This window comes from Perkinsus marinus (assembly GCF_000006405.1).
Source record: "Perkinsus marinus ATCC 50983 genomic scaffold scf_1104296970858, whole genome shotgun sequence".
Classification (NCBI taxonomy): domain Eukaryota; phylum Perkinsozoa; order Perkinsida; family Perkinsidae; genus Perkinsus; species Perkinsus marinus.
In genome coordinates this window covers 249713-268394 of record NW_003202288.1, presented here as the reverse complement: position 1 = coordinate 268394, position 18682 = coordinate 249713, and the positions used below count along the sequence as shown (strand labels likewise).

The window sequence follows — 18682 nt, the reverse complement described above, 5'->3', positions numbered from 1 at the left end:
ATGCCTTTGTCGGATGAGTACTGGAATTTGAGGTGCACTCAGCATAAGGACTGTAAAGTACAACTACGGGTAATACTCATTACCCCACCTCTTTCACCGACTTACAAGGTCAACGTTTTCCGGAATCCCGCCGATCATTCTCATGTTCTCCGTGGTGATCCAGGCAGTGGTTTCAAGACGGTGAAAGTCTCGGATTATACGAAGCAGAAAATGCATGAGGCTCTGGAGGCGGCCTACTTTAAGCTCACTCCGACACAGCTCTATCAGCGGTTTTTAGCTCCGATATGTGTACATGGTCCCCTTCCCGAAACTCCGGATATGATTTCCCAGAGGCAGAAGCTGAAACGGTACTGCGAGAATCTGAAGCGGAATCACCAGAAGAAGGTTCGGGCGCTTTGTCTCGATACGATCAATGACTTTGTTCGTGCGACATCTGATAATGAGTGGGATCCTGCAATGTGGTCAGAGGCTCGTGAAATACTTGAGAGTGGTAACCATCTTCAACCAGCCATGATCAGGCTCAAGTACGTAGTTGGGGAGGATAACTTCGCAGTATGTATCGCTTGCAGTGCAAGTGTTGTGTCCGCTTTCAATCTACAGAATATAACGAAGCATCACATTGGCATCACACTGTACGCAGATGGGTTTGCTTCAGCAATCAGAGGTTGTTCCTCCCAATTCCTCGTAATTGGTATCGCTTCTATTGAACTGAATGGCAATGGTCATCCGGTTGTCTCGCTAATACCTTTAGTGGTCAGCCTCGTCAAGGATGAGAGCGCTGACGCAGTGGCACCTTGCTTTGAAGCAGTGAAAGAGCTCGTTGAGAATACCGGGAATGGAGTCATCACCGGTCTATGCTGTGATTCTTCAACTGGTCTTATTAAAGGGGCGAGAAGAGCTCTGGGTGATATATATGTACATCGATGCCGATGGCATAGAGCTGAGAGTCTCCGGAAAATATCGATGATAGAGGCAGAACGTCAGGAATCGAAGGCGATTGCTGACGCGTTATCGAGTTGTCCCGATGACCATGCATATCGTGGTTTATTGAATAGCGTCCAGGGTAATGCTGAGTTGACATCCCGAGTGAAAAGCTACTTTTCTTCGTCGGGGAGGGTTGACGTATATGGGGCGCCTTATATAAAAAATCACCACCGCAACATGCTATTGAATATAGCATTTGATAATAATATCTGTGAAAGTTTTAATTCGTTACTGAAAAGAGGATCGTTGGGAGGGCAGAGGCTCAATAATGGCGCGGAGGTGGCCTTTTCTCTACTATGTCGGTTGTATAATTGCTGCTTCAGGTGAAGAGGTTCTTCGAAGACATTTGTCGGAGTCTTGATTGTGCCAAAACTCGTGGAGTCTTTCTCGACAGTAGCATGCCAAGAATAAGTTCGTTTCCATCGGCTGCAGCTGCAGCAGCTGCGAGAAGTTCACCGGCTGAAGTTTACATGTATGCTGATGGGCACTACTTCGTAAGCAGCTCAAACCGGGATCAGCGGCAGTTGACTGCAGCTGATATTGATGAATGGGTCAAGAGACCTAACTCATGTAGTTGGTCCCTTCGTGACTGGGTGTCTAAAGTCTTATCTATCTACGAGATCAAGAGATGGGCAATTCCGGGGTTCTCCGGTGACCCGCCCGAATTCATTCTCACGTGTACGTGTCCACTCTACTTGCAGTTCGGTGCATGTTATCATACCGTGATGGTGGAAAATGTGTGTGGGGGAATTCCTAGTGATGACAGTAACACAAGCTCCGTGGTTTCTCAAGTAATATTAGAGCGCAATCGCTACCCCAGCGTTATGTCTTGAAATATCATCGCCTCAGGTATCACCCTTGAGATATGCAGTTCTGGAAGCCACATCTTCTCAAGCACCAAGTGAGGAGGGGTTTTCACAAGCGACATCGTCTATACTATCACTTCCGCACACAACATCCCCTCAATCTTCGCGAGCGGCACCATCCCAGGAATCGGCAGGAACACAGGAGAGCGCAGCGTCCTCACTGTCGAGCCCCAGCATCGATATTCGTCGCGGATTACCTCCAGGGCTTAGAAGAAAATCGGCTGCAAATAGAAGCACTCTGATATCAGATGGCTCTAGCAGAAAGACCGGGCGACCGTCTTCGTGGTGCCCAGGGTTGAAGAGAAACGCCACAGATTCAGTTGCAGTGATGCCGAAACGGAATAGAGAACGATGACCGTCTCGAGTGGGTGAGCAAACTTATGTTTTTTGGCGGTGAGCCTCATTTCTACTCGTCGTTCAGGTAGTAATTAAAGTCAGAGGACTGCTCTCGATACTGTGAGACTCACAGTGTGAGTCGCAAGCTGTGACGATCGGTGTGACGTGATTTAAGTTTATGATATCAGCAAGAGTTTCTTAATACTATAGATGTTGCGTCTCAAAGTCCCAACGGGATATTGTCGTGGTGATATATGAACATGAGGTCTCAAATTCCGTGAATCATATAGTTAGTAGCATTAAAGGCTTTAGTTTGAAGCACTGCTTTAAAAACAGCCTTGGATATGATTTGTTGGATTCACATTTTATTCGAAGTATTGCACAAGCGTTCAAAGTCGTGCATACCATGCACGACTTTTAACACTGATTGTCCAACGCTGATTCAGATGAGTACTATGCACTGCATAGTACTCATCTGAATCAAGTCTGAAACAACACGCTCAACGAATTGCTCTTGAAATGTGCCTGTGGATAAAGCCCGAAAGGAAAGCCAAGGTGTTGAAAAAGTAGGGCCTTACCGTTGGACAAACACTCACTACTTCAACCCATCGTTGATAATTTCAGTACTGTTCATCCAATCGTGAAAATCCAACGTTCGTTGAGTAAGTAGGACCCTTCTGTTGTGGTTTGGATTACACGCCACCAAGAACGCCACTGGAGAGCCGTTCACGGTCTCAATGCAAGCCTGGTGGAAAGTCGTCTTGAGACCTTCCAGGATACTTGCACCGCATTGAGAGTTACCCTCACAGTAGAGCTTATCCCTAGCGAGAGCAATCTGGCAGACCAGTTAAGTCGGATACCGCAGTATTGTATCCCTCCATCTTCCCACAGTGAAGATGAGACTTATGATGAAACTATAGCAGCACTGATTCAGTCCAGTTCGTCCACTACTTCATCAGACGAACGAGACGAACATGGTAGACTGATCATGTCGTGGCGATCAGAACTGAAGTATGTAGCAACCATGTTGCATGAACATGAGAGAGCGAAGTCTCTGTAATACAGAGTCTGTATGAGCGTATGCGACGCATTGTTCGTTGCCCATCCCTCAAGCAACACTGCAACGAGTTTGTAGCGAGTTGCGATGTCTGTGCTACGGGCAAGGTCACTCGATCCGCCCCAGCCCAGCTTGGCTTAGCGTTCGGCCAATGCGAACTGAGAGCTCAACGTCCATAGCAGATAATTCACATGGATATCAGTGGTCCATTTCATAAAGCCATGGAGACAATGTAAGTGATTGCCCTAGTGGACAATTGGAGCTCTTACACGATAACTCGGACAGTCTTGTATACGCCATCGACCGAGGACTGTTTAGCACTGTTCAGGGTAGTGGATGCAACATTCAACACTTCACCTGAGGGCATTCATACCGATAATGGATCGCAATTCATTTCTACTGCGTTCGCAGATGCGATGAAGCGTGTGTCCTGTCGGCACGTTTGTTCCCCAGTCTCCAGTTCTTGGTGCAACGGCAAATGCGAACGTATGTTTCGCATCATCAACGAAAGAATTCGTTGTCGCGCGATCCGACCGAGTTATCATTCCCTACATTCAAACAGCTTGTAGTCCGCGCCACTCAGCTGTTTAACACTGCGATAAGCGGTCGACAACATAGTCCCCACATGAAACTATATTCACGTATGAGCCTTGGATTTTTCCAAGACTCTCGTCACGATTTAGGCCTGGAGCAAGATCTCCGACTGAGCCCCCAGCCTCTCCCAACCGCTCCCTACCCACCAAAGGTGATTTGTGGTTGATGCGGAAGATGCCAAGAGGCAGGAGGCACGAACGGCCATATCTTGTCGTTCGCATTCTTAATCAGTTATCACCCCTCATTTATCCGATAAATTTTATCGTATATTAATGCCTGATTTACGGAAGCGTATTGTACATTTGAAATATCTGAAATACATTTCGTCTACTGCCTTAGAAAAGCTCGATTCTCGTCTTAAGCCACCCATGCCCGCAGGTTTCTAACTCCTGCGAGGGGGGCGTGTGGTGGAACCATTGAATTCGAGACAGCATGATTGTGCGCAGTAGACAAAGTTGATCGATTCACCCATATAGTGTTGTAGGAGTCGATGATGAGGGCTCCTGATTTTCCCTGACTGTCTATTCGTAGACAAGCAGTTGTGCGCCACGCATTGTGCATCGCCTTGTTCCAGTAAGGAACATGAGCATGCGTGCATGGCATTCATTGTAGTCAAGTGAACTAGACTATCGGTCTTATCATTTCATTTCTCTAGTCTAGACTTATCCGTATTCAAGATAGTTCGAGTTTGATCCATCGGCTACCCTTGCGTTCCCTATATGGCCGGCAACGGATCCGATTCCTCCAATATAGCTAACGGCCTTCATTCACGTCAGCTAACGCGAGGCCCCTCTTTACTCGGCCTACCGACTCCCTATGTCGCGTTCCGAAGTCAGAACTGAGGAAAGACGACTACATGGGGCTACGAGTAACGCAGGAATGATTGTCTACTAGTATAAAACGCGACACTAGATATGGAGGGCCATCTCTGAGGACTACTACTTTATAGAGCCAGGACATCATCCCCACAAATTGGCGCCACGCCAGGCTAGGTAGCGTACATCCAGTAAGCTCGATGAAACGATCTTGACAAGCGTCAAGTCTCTTCAGTTGGGCATCGGGGGCATGGATGAAGCCGGGTGAGGATACGGGTACCAATGACTTAATGGGGACTGACTCTGGTTCTAACCAGGGAAATGGCTTCCCTCCCTCCACAGATAGCTTTCATTACTCACACGTGAAACGTGAGTAACATCTGTTGCAATATACGTTCCGCTCGCGTCACTCGCTCCGCGATCTTATCTCGTACTAGATAACTCCAGTTCTTCTGATGGGCGAAAGCTGTGACCGGGAAGGACTACATTTGACTTCAAGGTCGCCACAGTATAGATTATCCCTTACAGTTGCACAAGCCGCTTCCCGTATGCTGATCCAACTACTCACTCTCATTAATATATTCGCCAAATTAGAAGTTGTTCGAGGAGCGGTTCTCAAGCTCGACGTGCGCTCTACATTGATGCCTCCTTACGGTAATGGCTTGTTCCATATTCTGCTCGCCGAAGGAGGTCAGAAGATTTATGCTCTCGTTGACACTGGGTCAGATTCCTTCTTCCTCAACTGGAAGGACTGGTTCGATCGAGTGAGTGAAGTCCCCTGCCTCAATTGGCCCATGGGATGTTACAAATGCTTGGAGCCTTGTTCTCCGGGTGCAGTGACGAAAACTGTTATCTTCGAGGACGATCAAATGGTAAAGTATTTTCAGCATAAGGCGACACTAACCCTCGGCCCGGTGTCGCAAGCCTTCATTTTCGGACTGACTTTTGACCAGGAACCTCCCGTCGCTGAAGAAGCTGCGATCAGTGTGATGGGTTTTCATAAAGATAAGGGAGATGTGAACTTCCCATCTTTGATGAAGCAGTTGCAATCATCACAAACTATAAATAACAACATCTTTGCTATCTACTTGTTTCCACCCGCCGATCACGAAGACCCCTCAACTGAAGGCGCTCTACTTCTGGGTGGGGGTGATCCTGCGTTATATCAGCATCCACTACAGTATGTCAAGCTCACTTCGGAAAGTCACTATTATGTGAATGCTGTTGATCTACAAGTTGGTGATGCTTCCAGTACTATCGAAGTTAATATGGACGTCCGCCTTGACACTGGAGCCAACTATTTCTCTATCCCAGAAGCTCACTACGACCGATTAATGAAGGAAATCAAAGCTCACACTAGCAATGCCGCAGGCGTGGATGTTCACTTCGAGCCCGATGGAGACATTTGGCTGATGCCTTGTGAGTACTTGGCCAAATTACCACCTTTAAGATTTGGGCTGGGATCTAAAGGGGCACCGGTCCACTTCACGATAACTTACATGAACTACGCCGAGAATTACTACGGTACGTGTTACCTCGTCGTTGAGAGAGGAAACGCGGAAAATATCATCACATTCCCCGATCGTATGCTCATTGGGAACTATTTTCAGTTTGAGCCGGATAGAGTCGGACTCAGCAAGTTAGCATCATCATCTGCTTGAGCAATTTCTTTTCTTCGGTTAAGATCGTTAAAGTTATTATTCAGAATAGTTTCGACCAGTATTGTGACGATACTATTTGGGAGAGATTGAGGATGCTCCATAGTCCGCACGCGCGCACATAACCCGTGAATTGTATATTTTTCTTCTTTAGTCAGAGTTCATTGAGACCATCATGGCATCGAGTTTTGCAGTTCTACAAATTCCAACACTATTGTGTGCAAGGTCAATCATGGAACCTCCAGTCACAAAAGGACTGGTGGTGAAACAGGTTTGACCGGTCAAAATCCACGCCGAGCAAGCTCCGACTCCGGGCGGAGAGCAGAAGTGCGCCGCTCCAGAACACAATTGTTTTTTCGTGCATAGCTTGAAATCGATCAACCATTGCAGCGGGTGCAACATAATCAAATGTATGTTGAGCAAGCTGACAGAAACTCGTATCTGTCAGCTTGGCTCAAGAGACAAGCAAGGGCTTGCTCTTCACGGTTTTTTTCCCTCCCAAACCACCTAGGGAAGACCCCAAACCGGAGACTTTTCGACCTGACTCAGCTTCAACCACCGTGGGAAGGTTCAACCTCAACCTGTGAGAAGCCGAGGGTCAGCTCAAACCAAAAATGAGAGTACAAAATTTTCCAAATTGTCGACGGTAACTTTTGACCCTCAGAAACACCACCACTGATACCTCCGAGCCGTCAGTGCCTGTGGTTTGAGCATGGTCGGGCATCTGAGCTACTGGTCGCGGTTTCACAAACGTCTCCCACCCAGTAGCTGCAGAAACACACAACACGAGGAACACGTTCGCGAATCGTTCGACTAGCCTTCGAACGAGAACAATATTGCGCAGCAATCTCGGCTAGTTCTGCGGCTTCGTGCAGTCGAACCGGCCGAGCGGCTCCCTGCTTCACAGCTCGCCTTCCCATTGTCGGAGCTTAGCCGCGGCAGCTGGATTTTGTGAAGGTCCAGGCTTGCATGGGGCAAATTCAAGCAAGCATAACAAGTATCGCTCGTACGTGCGTAGCGCACGCCATTGTGATCGACTTCAGAACCAGTGTTGTGGCTCTGTGGTGACCCTGATCCGTTTGATGAACCCGAAGCCATGATGAGTGAATGATAACAGATTAATAACCACGATAGTCGTAGTGTGTGGGGTGCAGTATGCCGTGAAACGCATCTATTCGTTTCACTGGGGCGAGTGAGAGATATACAGGATATAAAGAATGCAAGAATCATCATAGTGAGTGTATGAGAACTGAGTGGTATTGAATGATAGTGAACCACTACGAGAGAGAGCAAGATAGCAAGAGAGTTATCTTGGTTCTCACACCAGAAAGTGGTGCAACCGGTCGAGACTGAAGTGACAGCAATCTGGTTGTCCAGGAGCATCTCGAGCCGGTTCTACCCTGGAATTTTTCTTTTACCTTTACTAGTTGTTTGGGGGACATTGCCTATGTGCCTGCGTGCTAGGCAATGTGACTGTGGTGTTGAGCCAATGCACGGCGTGTTGTGAGGTTCGGTATCATCACCGCCCTCTGCTGCCTAGTTGGCTAACACTCAGTCTCACCCAACACTCCCAAATAACTAATGCGATGCGGTGAACTTCACCGCATCGCATTAGTTATTTGCACCGGGTGAAGCGTGCCCTGATGATGATTCTTCGAACAAATTGTGACAGAATCTCTGATGAGATTGAGGACGCTCCATAGTCCTCAAGCGTGCATATGGTCTGTGAAGCGTTGCCTTTCCTTCGCTTGTTCATACATACATCGTTATGGATAGTTGATTTCGTAGCGATTAGTAGCTTGAGATAGGATATTCATGGCATCGAGTTCTGTTCAGTCGGGAGAGCGAAAATTCCAACTTGGTAGACATTACATCACTTGGTGGGTCATCATTACTGTAGTCAAAAACCTGTTGGATCAGAGCATCCTCGGCCGGACGACTCAACCGCCTTTCACGGCGCTGCCAACATCATCCTAGTTGCCATTGAGGGCGGTCTCCCAACGAGCATGTCGTGCAAACATGTGTTCATGCGCTGTGCAAAGCGCTTGTTTCTCCACGACGTCGAGAGGCAGTTGGGTACACTCACTGACCCCTCACATCTCACTTGCACTCAGACCAACTTTCCGGTCAAAAGGGGGCAACATAGTGACTGGTACACCTTTCAGAAATCATTTTCGCGATTGAAGCCAACGTGGCTTAACTATATCTCTAAGTGTGTTCGAGGCCCTGACTTCTCTCACGTTGACTACAGGCATAGGCTATGCCTGTAGTCGAGGTTCACCAGGCTCTGCGGCATAACTTATGCCGCATACCCAATACCGCCTATTGGACACGGAGGCCGTCTGTCTACCCCAAGTGCATCCAGAGAAGCCAACCCTGGACAGTTTAGACTGGAACAAGCATCCCATCAAGAGGTTCATTGAGGATGGTCTTAGTGTCAGCATCAGCACTGATGGCGGTCCGGTCTTCTCCACCGATCTCACGAGAGAACTGTCCATCTTGGTGGATCGTCTCCATTTTGATGCCCACAAAGTTGGAAGTATGGTTACGATCGCCTTCGACCATTGTTGGGCTGACGATGAGGAAAAGGAGCGGTATCGGAAATTAGTATATGCTCACTATGGCGTTTGATGTAATAGGATTAACAAACGAAACTTGAGCCAAGATGGCTACGGAGTTATCCAACAAAGGATCTGGTTAACTACGCACGTACGCACATCGCGCAGGGGCTCGCGTATCGATCAAGAACAAGCGGGCGCCCCTGATCAGCGCACGATGTGATAAGTAGCCGAGGATAAGTCAAGAGTAGAAATTTCACTATGGATATCATCCCACTCGATATCAACATCACCGGAGGCACGAACAGCAACAACCGTACCCCTATAATAACGCTTTTGCGGTCGTTTACGACCGGGAATGATTACATCATATAGTACACTGAGACGCATACCAACTAAGCTCGGAAGAGTAGTATCACAGTTGTCTTTAGTACTATCACGCCCCCCTTGGTGATCCGAGTCGGTCGATGAGAGCGACCCGGGTCGCCACACAGCAGAGGACAGGTCAACAATCTCAGGCGCATCACCGTTCGTGAGCTTGACCCAAACCTCACCTGAATAGTTACAGGGATCAAAGCAAATCTCGGCTTCACGCTCACACGAACCAGAGCCCAGCACAATAGGCATACCAACTCGACTAACATTAGACTGCTCGGGGCTAATGTGAGAGTGCGCTCGCAAAAGAACGATGTTATACAGATTCTCCAGGGTGATCAAACCGGAAGGGAATCGAACTCGGACTCGACGGCCAGATACCAGTTCGATAACATGACCAAGACGAAAGGACATACCAAGTTTTCTACCACACATGTAGACTAGTACGGCATCGCCAGGAGCGAACTCAGCGGGGGTGACACCGTGGGACTTAGCGCGAACCGAAGAGCACGAGTGCTTCTTTAACTCACTCCAGAGCCAAGACACAAAGGCGTTGCGGAACGCTTTGACGCGGTATGGCGCGAAGTTAGTAGCAAACTCAGCATCGTCCATAGTCGAACCGGAATACAGACAACCGAGTCGACGAGTACGACCATAACATAAAGCATCAGGGGTGATCACGTCCGAGCCGTTCTCGCTCACATAATAAGTACCCAATGGTCTCGTATTCATCAGAAGCATGAGCTCCTCGAGAAGTTGTTGCTCACGAACGGAATCATCAGGCCATCGGCCAGCAGAACTCCACAAGAGAACTCTCAAGCGATCTCCTGCGATATCATGCAGCTTTTCAGAACCGAGCTCCCATGGCGAACGACTAGATGTAAGCTCCACGGATGCATTCAACAAAGTAGCAGCGCGATCGATGAAGTTCGACACAGAACGGAAATACGACGCTCGATCGCTACGAATGATACGAACACCCCCTGTGCGGAGTTGGAGAATCTTCAACACTCTTAGAGCTTCTTCCGAAGTCTCCGATTCCACTCGAAAGAAGGAGATGTGCTTCGAGAAGCAACACATAGCAGACAACAATTTAATCTTGTCGCCGACAGCATAATAATCAATAGCGACCTTATAATACGGACACTTCGTGTTCAATTCTACAACGTCGGTACGAACGGAAGGAAGAGCATTCCAATAACGACGAGCTCTCAACGTTCGACAGACAACGCATAAGCGAAGAAGATCTCTCATCTGACTCGTGCCCGAAGGCAAATGGAAGTCCTCAACGTAAGACAGAGATGGTCGCAGACCTTGATGTCCACAACGACGATGAGCTTCGAGCAAAATTTTCTCACGAAGAGCGACAGAAGACTTAGGTATCACGAACTGTCGCAGCTCGAATCCAAACGGAGTACCAGACCGGAAGACTACCAGATTGTTGTCCTGAACATAGGGACCAGAAGGAGTGGGGCTCTCTCGAATTAGTCTCGAACAGATGTCATCGGACTGTTGTGCGGAATGAACCAAAGCGCGAATATCACGGTCATTAGGAAGACTTGGATACTCGAGTTCCTCCAAAGCCTCACGTCCTTTACAGTTGGCCTTCAGTACTCTCAAGATAAATCTAAGAGCCTTAACGGTATGAAATACTTGGGACAAGTCATAGCACTGATGAGATATCTGGTCAGCGAAAGATGAAGAAGATACTTCAGAAGGAAAAAGAGCGATCAAGTCAGCACCGAGATCAGAGGCCACATTCTCGAGCTCCAACTCAGAGAACAACCGCGAACGGTCCAAAGCCGACCTTGCAGAGTCATCGCTGAAGTCGTCGATCAAAATGCATAACAAGTCCTTGGTTTCTTCATCATCATCCGTAGGCCAGAAAATCTCTTCAGACTCAACGTCGCCTGCTAGCGCGTCCGCCAGTGATAGACCATTGCCAATTGGACGATCGAACAAACGTGACAGGCGATCCGCCTCAAGATTCAGCGAACCCTCAACATGCAGAACGGAAACTGAAGCATGGCGCCTCAAAAACTTGATCTCATCCGCAATAGCGAGGATAAGACGGCCAATAGCGCGCTTCTCAACGGCCTTACTCCGCATGAACAAACTAGAGGCGTCTTGTGCTGACCAAGCTATACAAGCACGATTGTCCGAGCGAACCGAAATCGATAAAGGCTCACGACAGACACAGTGCTCAACGTGGTGAGCCAGGAGTTTACTCAAAGTTCGCAGACCCAACAGAAGAGTCATCAATTCTCTCCTATTTGAGTGGTACAGACGCTGGCGTTTAGACCAACGAAACGCTTCACTACAGATCACAGGGCTAGAAGATATATCGAAATCATCGCTCTTATCTCCGCCCCCCTCGGTGGAAGACACAATCAAAAATCCTCCGCCCGATCGGGAAGCATCGCACGCCAATGTTAGAGCAGAGATCGGCTCAGATGACGACGAACAGGGAGAAGTATGAGAACAATCACAATTATCAGTGAGTTCACGCATCCACGTCAGAAGAGCAGTGAAAACCGCGAACTGAGCTGTAGTCATTGAGGTAACAAGGTTAATTCTCTCAGACCAGGGCTCTTTGTTGAAAGCTTTACCAATCAAAGCACGCATAGCATCAGCAGCTGCTCGGCAATCAGGGTGACACTTTGCGGGATCAAAACCGATTTTTCCACAGATGGAGTAAATCTCAGACTTGGAAGTCTCGAACGAGGTATCAGAAACCACAAAGTCACGCACCGATTGGAGTCGAGACGATCTATCACACGACAGAACCAAGTTATCATCAATATAATAGAAGTTAACTCCGAGCACGGGAAGCTTCTCAGAGATAGGAACACCGAGAGAAGACAGGAGCCAAGTCACGGCGTCACGCACAGAAGCACAACAAATGAACCGGAGCTTTGCAAGCTGGACGCCAAAGCCACACGTAAACATGGCGAAGAGCAAAACCTTCACATTATTAATAACAGCATCAGAACTACCGCCGATGACGAAGTCGTCGACAAACAAGCTCCAGAGACATACCATGAAAAGACAAGATATGGCTGCAACCAGCTTGCCGAACGAGCTCAAGAGACCACAGGGACCAAAGACCAGACCAAAACACATACGCGAACTCCAATACGTGGAAGTAGCAGCACCTAGCTGTAGAATTAAATTCTCCAACCGAACCCGATAGAAGGCTTGCTTAGCATCGACAGTCGCCATCACTGGTGGGGACTGCCACCGCAGACAGCCTATAACTACAAAGGCATCAGGCGCCTCACTACTGGCCTTAGGGAGACCGCGATTCAGTTCTCGGCAGTCCAACACCAACCGTGGCTTCCTGTTCATCGAAGGACCGACTATGAACACAGGTATGACTGGAGACATGGAAGAAATAGTCGGTACTACCGACGGAGCTCGAACCCACCAAGAACGTTTCACGTAGTCCTCGATAAGATCAAAGTACGCTTTTCGATTTTCAGCGGATAAACGATCGTACAGAGCACCAGCATAGTTCCGCGTTTCGCGCACGGAACCACTTTCAAAACCAGCAAACTTGATTTCAAATGTGTAACATTGTTGGAGAGTGTCACGAACCTCAACTGGTAACAGCTCACGTAATCGAACGGAGAGACGATCGCCAGGACATTTCAACAGAGGAGCCCATCCCTCGTCACAAAGGGCATTCAGAACGTCCATCACACGGCTAATAGTCTTGGTACCCAACGGGATAGGGAAGCCAAGATCAACAGAATCGTCACAAGAGGGCTGTACACGAACACCAGGTAGGTTCAAATCAGGAGGTTCACTGCCTTCAGGAAGCACTTGCAAGATACTCAGGTCGTCACTCGACGGGTAGGAAGGATCTCTCACAGCGTTCTGATATACGCAGACCCCACGAACGGCAGCATAAGACGAACCACGAATCTCGAGTTGCCAGTAGGACAGTAGATTTCGACCCGCAAGTACACACCAAGTAGAAGAACCTCTCCAGAAAGATTTCACAACCAAAACACGGAGTCGGATACGAACCCCGCCCAGGACAAGAGGATCAGCACAATCATGCGGGAACAATCCAAGGATGGTTTCCACGACGGCGGACACTTCACGCCTAGAACCATCAGCAAGGCGAACAGAGCTCAAATCTGCTTCACACTTCTCGAACGGAGAGCCAGGGACGCAGCACAGATCTGACGAGTCCGACAACAAAAGATAGCTAAGACCGGCCCCCGAATCAATAAAGACCGGTGTGGGCAGGGTAGAACGCACATCCGAGGGGGAAGTGACCTTCCCGCGTATAATAACTTCAGGCGGATGGCGCTTAGACTTTAAAAAGAGCAGAGAATCAAAAGTAGACAAGGGTACATCCTCGACAAGATCGAGTTCATGTGAGACACCAGCATAATCATCGGAATGGTCGACTCGAAGAATAGTCTCACAAATATCTTCGGCCGACCGGTCTAGTTTCCCGTCTCCGAGGAAGCATTAGCTCCGGCAGCGACTTGGCGCCCTCGGAATTGGAAGGGTCTGATTCGAAACTGATCACTTTCAATCTCTTTAACAGCATTGAGACCTTCAGTCTTGTTGTTGTAGGCCACGAACCACAGCTGTCCTTTTCCCGAACGAAGTGAGATTGTCTTAGACTCATCCGAGCGAACCACTTTATCAGAGGGGCCTTGTACCCCAGGCCCACCGATCACATAGACAGCCGCAAACTTAGAAGCCCACTTTGACAGATTCTCTCTCTTATGCTTGGGGTTCCCGTCGTGTAATTGGGAGAGAGTGTCAATGGCGGCACGCGTGTGCAAAGTTGTGCGTGCAGCCTCCTTCTCAGACGCCTTTGAAGAACTTGACTGTGGAGTAAGCTTAATCGAAGCATCACGGAAGACACGACAGCTCTTCCTTATGCACCTCACTACAGTCGGTCCCACACGAACGCCATCGAAGGGCAAAAGGAGCTCCCACTCCAGATCCTCAGAGGTGGTACATTCGGTGTCACGCGACACACCGATGGAGTGGTGGACGGACTCGATCACATCCAAGCGTAGATTCTCAGGCAACTTATTGACAACCGCGCGAACCATAACCCTTCTCTCGGAGGCCTCATCCTTATAAACGTCTTGATAAAGATGGTAGAGTGCCGAGCATTTCCGAAGGAAGTCATCCGCGTGCTCCAAGCCCCCGAACTTCAAGGACTGGAGAGCCGAACGGTACTCGTCCCTCAGCTGGTCCTTACGAGAGAACTGCTGCCAGAGTTCATGACGAATAGAAGCCCAATCATACCTCGTTGTCCTTGCCACCTCATGAGCGACAGCCAATGCTGCAGGGCATGGCTTCAGACTCGTCGCTAACTTTGTAAAGCAGGTAAGCTTAAACTTCGCGTGCGGGACGAACGAACCGGAGCCGCTGAACTGTCCAGCACCAGTCTCCACGAACAGATTTTCTACAAGGGAAACATGAGAAGCTACGTGAGGACCAGACTGCACTTCAGGTACGGGCAATCGGTTCAGGTCAGCCAACGTTGTAGGTGGGCGTTCATCCACTCTAGGGACCGAATCGATCACGTTACCGGCCCGGCTCGGGGTGAAGCTCACATATTGGGGGGACTCAAGGACTCCCTCACGATCGTTTGGAGGTGAAGAAGTCGTATTCTGATCCTCGATGCTCAAACGAGCTTGGATTGCACGTGACAATCCTGCTTGACGGGCCAGATCACTGAGCTCAGCGTCGATGGTAGCCTGAGCCTCAGCCATGCTAGTCTCGATCTCAGGGATACGGGCCAGGGCGGCAGATTCGCGCCCTTGTAAGTCGTCCAGAACCTGCGAGTTGTCGTCCGAACCGTCGTCGATCACATTATTAAGGTCTTCACGAACTTGGGCTAGGCAGCGGCGAGCCCTGGCAAGCTCACGACGAAGCCTTTGTAGATCAGATTGATGATCAGTAGATATGACGGTGGTAGCGGGGGGAGGGGGAGATCTCCCAGGTGTCGCCATAATAGGATTAACAAACGAAACTTGAGCCAAGATGGCTACGGAGTTATCCAACAAAGGATCTGGTTAACTACGCACGTACGCACATCGCGTAGGGGCTCGCGTATCGATCAAGAACAAGCGGGCGCCCCTGATCAGCGCACGATGTGATAAGTAGCCGAGGATAAGTCAAGAGTAGAAATTTCACTATGGATATCATCCCACTCGATATCAACATCACCGGAGGCACGAACAGCAACAACCGTACCCCTATAATAACGCTTTTGCGGTCGTTTACGACCGGGAATGATTACATCATATAGTACACTGAGACGCATACCAACTAAGCTCGGAAGAGTAGTATCACAGTTGTCTTTAGTACTATCAATGAGTGCGTTTCACAGTTCGTGCAGCTTTTCGTTTCATCCCACATAGATCGGATTCATCTCAAGCTCCGTATCCGAGCTTGAGACTGACTGATCCATGTCGAAACCATGAGCATGCTAAATCTCAACCAAGTAGACATGGGCACCCTTGCCCGGTCCCGGCGACCCGGAACGAGCCGGGCCGGGCCGGGTCAAAGTCACAAACCCGGCTTCCCCGCCGGTGTTGTCGGGTTCATGCGGGTGAGCGGGCGAAAAATGACCCGCAACTGTCTGCGGGTCACCCGGAAGCCCCGCAGCGCAGATATTTCAAGCCATTAATAGTGCTTTCAATTGTACGTAGCGCGGAATTACGCGTTAGCTTCCAGGAATCGCCGCGATTGCTGGAAATTAACTCGCACTTCGCGTTCCAATCGCGTGACTTGGCACATTGGAATATTGTTTGATCCATGCAGCCCTGATACTGGTTCTTCTTGATAAGAAGTTCTTATCGTCGATCATGTCCGAAAGCCTTCCTGTCTGGCAATCCGGGCCGGGTTACCCGGCCAACCCGGCGGGCCCGCTAAACCCAGAACATGGGTAAGAAAAGACTGCCGGGTCACCGGGGCCGGGCCGGGGAAGCGGGGTCAAAGGCTGCCGGGCCGGGCCGGGCCGGGCGACTACACCTTTTCAATCTCAAATTCAACAATTGAAAGAACAAATTAGGTGAATGAACTTCATTCACCGAAGTTCAATTCAATGAAGTTTGATTTTCGACAAGTGGAAGGTGTTTTTCGTGAAATGAAAGTTCAAATTCGGAATGAAAGTTCGATTTTCGTAGACCGGTTGAAAATGAAAGTCCAAATTCGTAAATGAAATTTATGAATTCGGAAACGCAAGTTCAAATTCGTCGAACACAAGACCAATTTCGGCCAATGAAAGCTCACTTTCACCACATCTCGATATGCGCTATTCACACTCCACGAGTTGACGACTCGCACAATGTGCGAGGACTGCTCGAAGTACTTCTCAAATGCGAACAGTTATTGCACAGAGTGAGATTCACGAGTAATGTTCTCTGGAACGTTCAATGTTGGGTCACCGGGGAAACCGAATACCGAATCGGTATTCGGTCGGTCGATCAAAGTTCGGTTCGGATAGTCCGGTAATCGGACTCCCGAACCGCCCAACCGGACTCTGGTTGGTCGGTTCGGAAACCCAACCGAACATGTGCCGACCCCATTATCCTTCCGATGTCATCGGAAGGGCAATGGAGATTCTCCATTGGAGAATCAAACCCGAACAATGTCCAGGTTTGAATCTCTGAAAGTCCTACATTGCAAATTTGTGGATTGCACTTAACTGTTCAGCATTACAGCGCAGTCCGTAGAGCACCATCAGCACTCGAAATTTGCTAGTCGCAAGTCACAATCCGTGGCACGACGCTGACGAGAATTTCCTTCCATCGAATGAAAGTGAGCTTTCATTGGTCGAAATTGGTCTTGTGTTCGACGAATTTGAACTTGCGTTTCCGAATTCATAAATTTCATTTACGAATTTGAACTTTCATTTTCAACCGGTCTACGAAAATCGAACTTTCATTTCGAATTTGAACTTTCATTTCACGAAAAACACCTTTCACTTGTCGAAAATCAAATTTCATTCACCTAATTTGTTCTTTCAATTGTTGAATTTGAGATTGAAAAGGTGTAGAAAATCGCCGGGTGCCCACCTCTACAACCAAGGTCGCAAGATTTTAAGCTCGAAAGATTAGTTGTTGAGAACAAACTTTCCAGTCTTTCTTGGCAAAGCAGTAGTTTCTTGTTTCTCGGTTCTAGGTCGGCCCAAGTTGGCCCTTGTACTAGGTTCAACAGAGTTCGTTGTTCCCGTAACAATTTGTCGCCGGGGAGTCGATAAATTAGAATGCTCGCAAGCAAATCTCCCTCAATACAGTTAATTTGCAGAATACTAAATTTGAAGGGGCTTGGAAGCGGTGACTGAGCGCTCACTCCCAGCGTCACTTCTCGAGGTTCTTTGATGTACGGGACGACTTAAGGGAGAACTAGAAGAAACCAGTAGTGGTCGTTAGAGTAGATGTGGTTCCAAGTGGTACAATCGCGTCGTTAAACGGAGGTGTAGAGGGAGTTAAACCTGTTGGATCTTGAGAGAAAACACAGCGATCAAAAGTAGATAATTTCGTTCCAGATCTGAGTAACATCCCGTGTAGCTTGTAACACGATTAGATGAGGCAATAGTGATTACAATGTGATACTAGCGTGAACCGGATAACTCAAGTAGAACTAGAGTTAGAATGGGATTACTCAACGAAGTAGCAGATGATTTTCTGCAGATCACACAATCTAATGTGGTTTATGGATTCCGAGTTCAACACGGCGTATAAATTTCACACTGTGAGATTGCGTTAACCTTCAGAGATGAGTTGTCGGGCTGCACAGTGTAAACCCCATCTCCTAAAGCTGCGTCATCGAAACTGCAACCCGAAATTGATGTCTTCGGTCGTAAAATTGCTTCCCTTCACTATGGAATTGATGTCCTTATTCGCGAAAGTGATTCCCCTTTTTGACGGCTACCGCTAACATTTCGGCCTTCGCGCTCTATCCGCGAATGTGATTGTCTCACTCGCTGAATTGGAGGCCTTAATCGCGAAGTAGATTTCTGAGAGGTATTCGTCCTTGTCAATCCTGCTTACTCGCCCGACACCTCCAGCCCCCGTTCTTATCTCTAACTTACCTCATGTTGACTACCGGCGTAGCAAATACCGCGTATTAGACCCACATTTCGCCGCAGGACCATTGGGTGTTGTAACGAAGTGAGGAACTGCGCGAAGGAATGTGTAGCGATCACGTAGTATACAAGACAACGCAGAGGGGTGTATAAGCTTTATGAGTTGGATTCGTAGACGAGAGACTCGTGAGAGGCTTGTATCGCGGACAAAGAGGCAATGCCTGCGGGTAGGGTTCTCGTTAAGAGCCCTCGTGCCTTCCGTTGGAGGCCAACTCCAAGTCCTTATGGTAAACTCAACACCGGTTGGGAGGAAGTTGAGATTGTTGATAAACCGAACGACAGCATCCGAAAGGTGAGATTGAT

General features: G+C 48.6%; 5 protein-coding genes across 5 annotated transcripts; 2 read left to right on the top strand and 3 right to left on the bottom strand.

Annotated features, from left to right (window-relative positions):
- Positions 1-707, top strand: Pmar_PMAR024548 (hypothetical protein; the record flags this gene model as incomplete). Its single annotated transcript, XM_002767307.1, has 2 exons — positions 1-632; positions 656-707. 2 exons carry the CDS (start codon positions 1-3, stop codon positions 705-707), a joined length of 684 nt encoding a protein of 227 aa, XP_002767353.1.
- A 4493-nt stretch (positions 708-5200) lies between these two features.
- Positions 5201-6313, top strand: Pmar_PMAR024547 (cathepsin D precursor, putative; the record flags this gene model as incomplete). Its single annotated transcript, XM_002767306.1, has 1 exon — positions 5201-6313. The coding sequence occupies one exon, from the start codon at positions 5201-5203 to the stop codon at positions 6311-6313; it is 1113 nt and encodes a 370-aa protein (XP_002767352.1).
- A 2382-nt stretch (positions 6314-8695) lies between these two features.
- Pmar_PMAR024546 (hypothetical protein) lies at positions 8696-8875 on the bottom strand (the record flags this gene model as incomplete). The annotated part of the gene is made up of 1 exon (XM_002767305.1): positions 8696-8875. The coding sequence occupies one exon, from the start codon at positions 8873-8875 to the stop codon at positions 8696-8698; it is 180 nt and encodes a 59-aa protein (XP_002767351.1).
- Positions 8876-9075: 200 nt separating this feature from the next.
- Pmar_PMAR024545 (hypothetical protein) lies at positions 9076-13652 on the bottom strand (the record flags this gene model as incomplete). The annotated part of the gene is made up of 2 exons (XM_002767304.1): positions 9076-13459; positions 13609-13652. 2 exons carry the CDS (start codon positions 13650-13652, stop codon positions 9076-9078), a joined length of 4428 nt encoding a protein of 1475 aa, XP_002767350.1.
- A 51-nt stretch (positions 13653-13703) lies between these two features.
- On the bottom strand, positions 13704-15236 carry Pmar_PMAR024544 (hypothetical protein; the record flags this gene model as incomplete). Its single annotated transcript, XM_002767303.1, has 1 exon — positions 13704-15236. One exon carries the CDS (start codon positions 15234-15236, stop codon positions 13704-13706), a length of 1533 nt encoding a protein of 510 aa, XP_002767349.1.
- Between the last annotated feature and the right edge of the window lie 3446 nt (positions 15237-18682).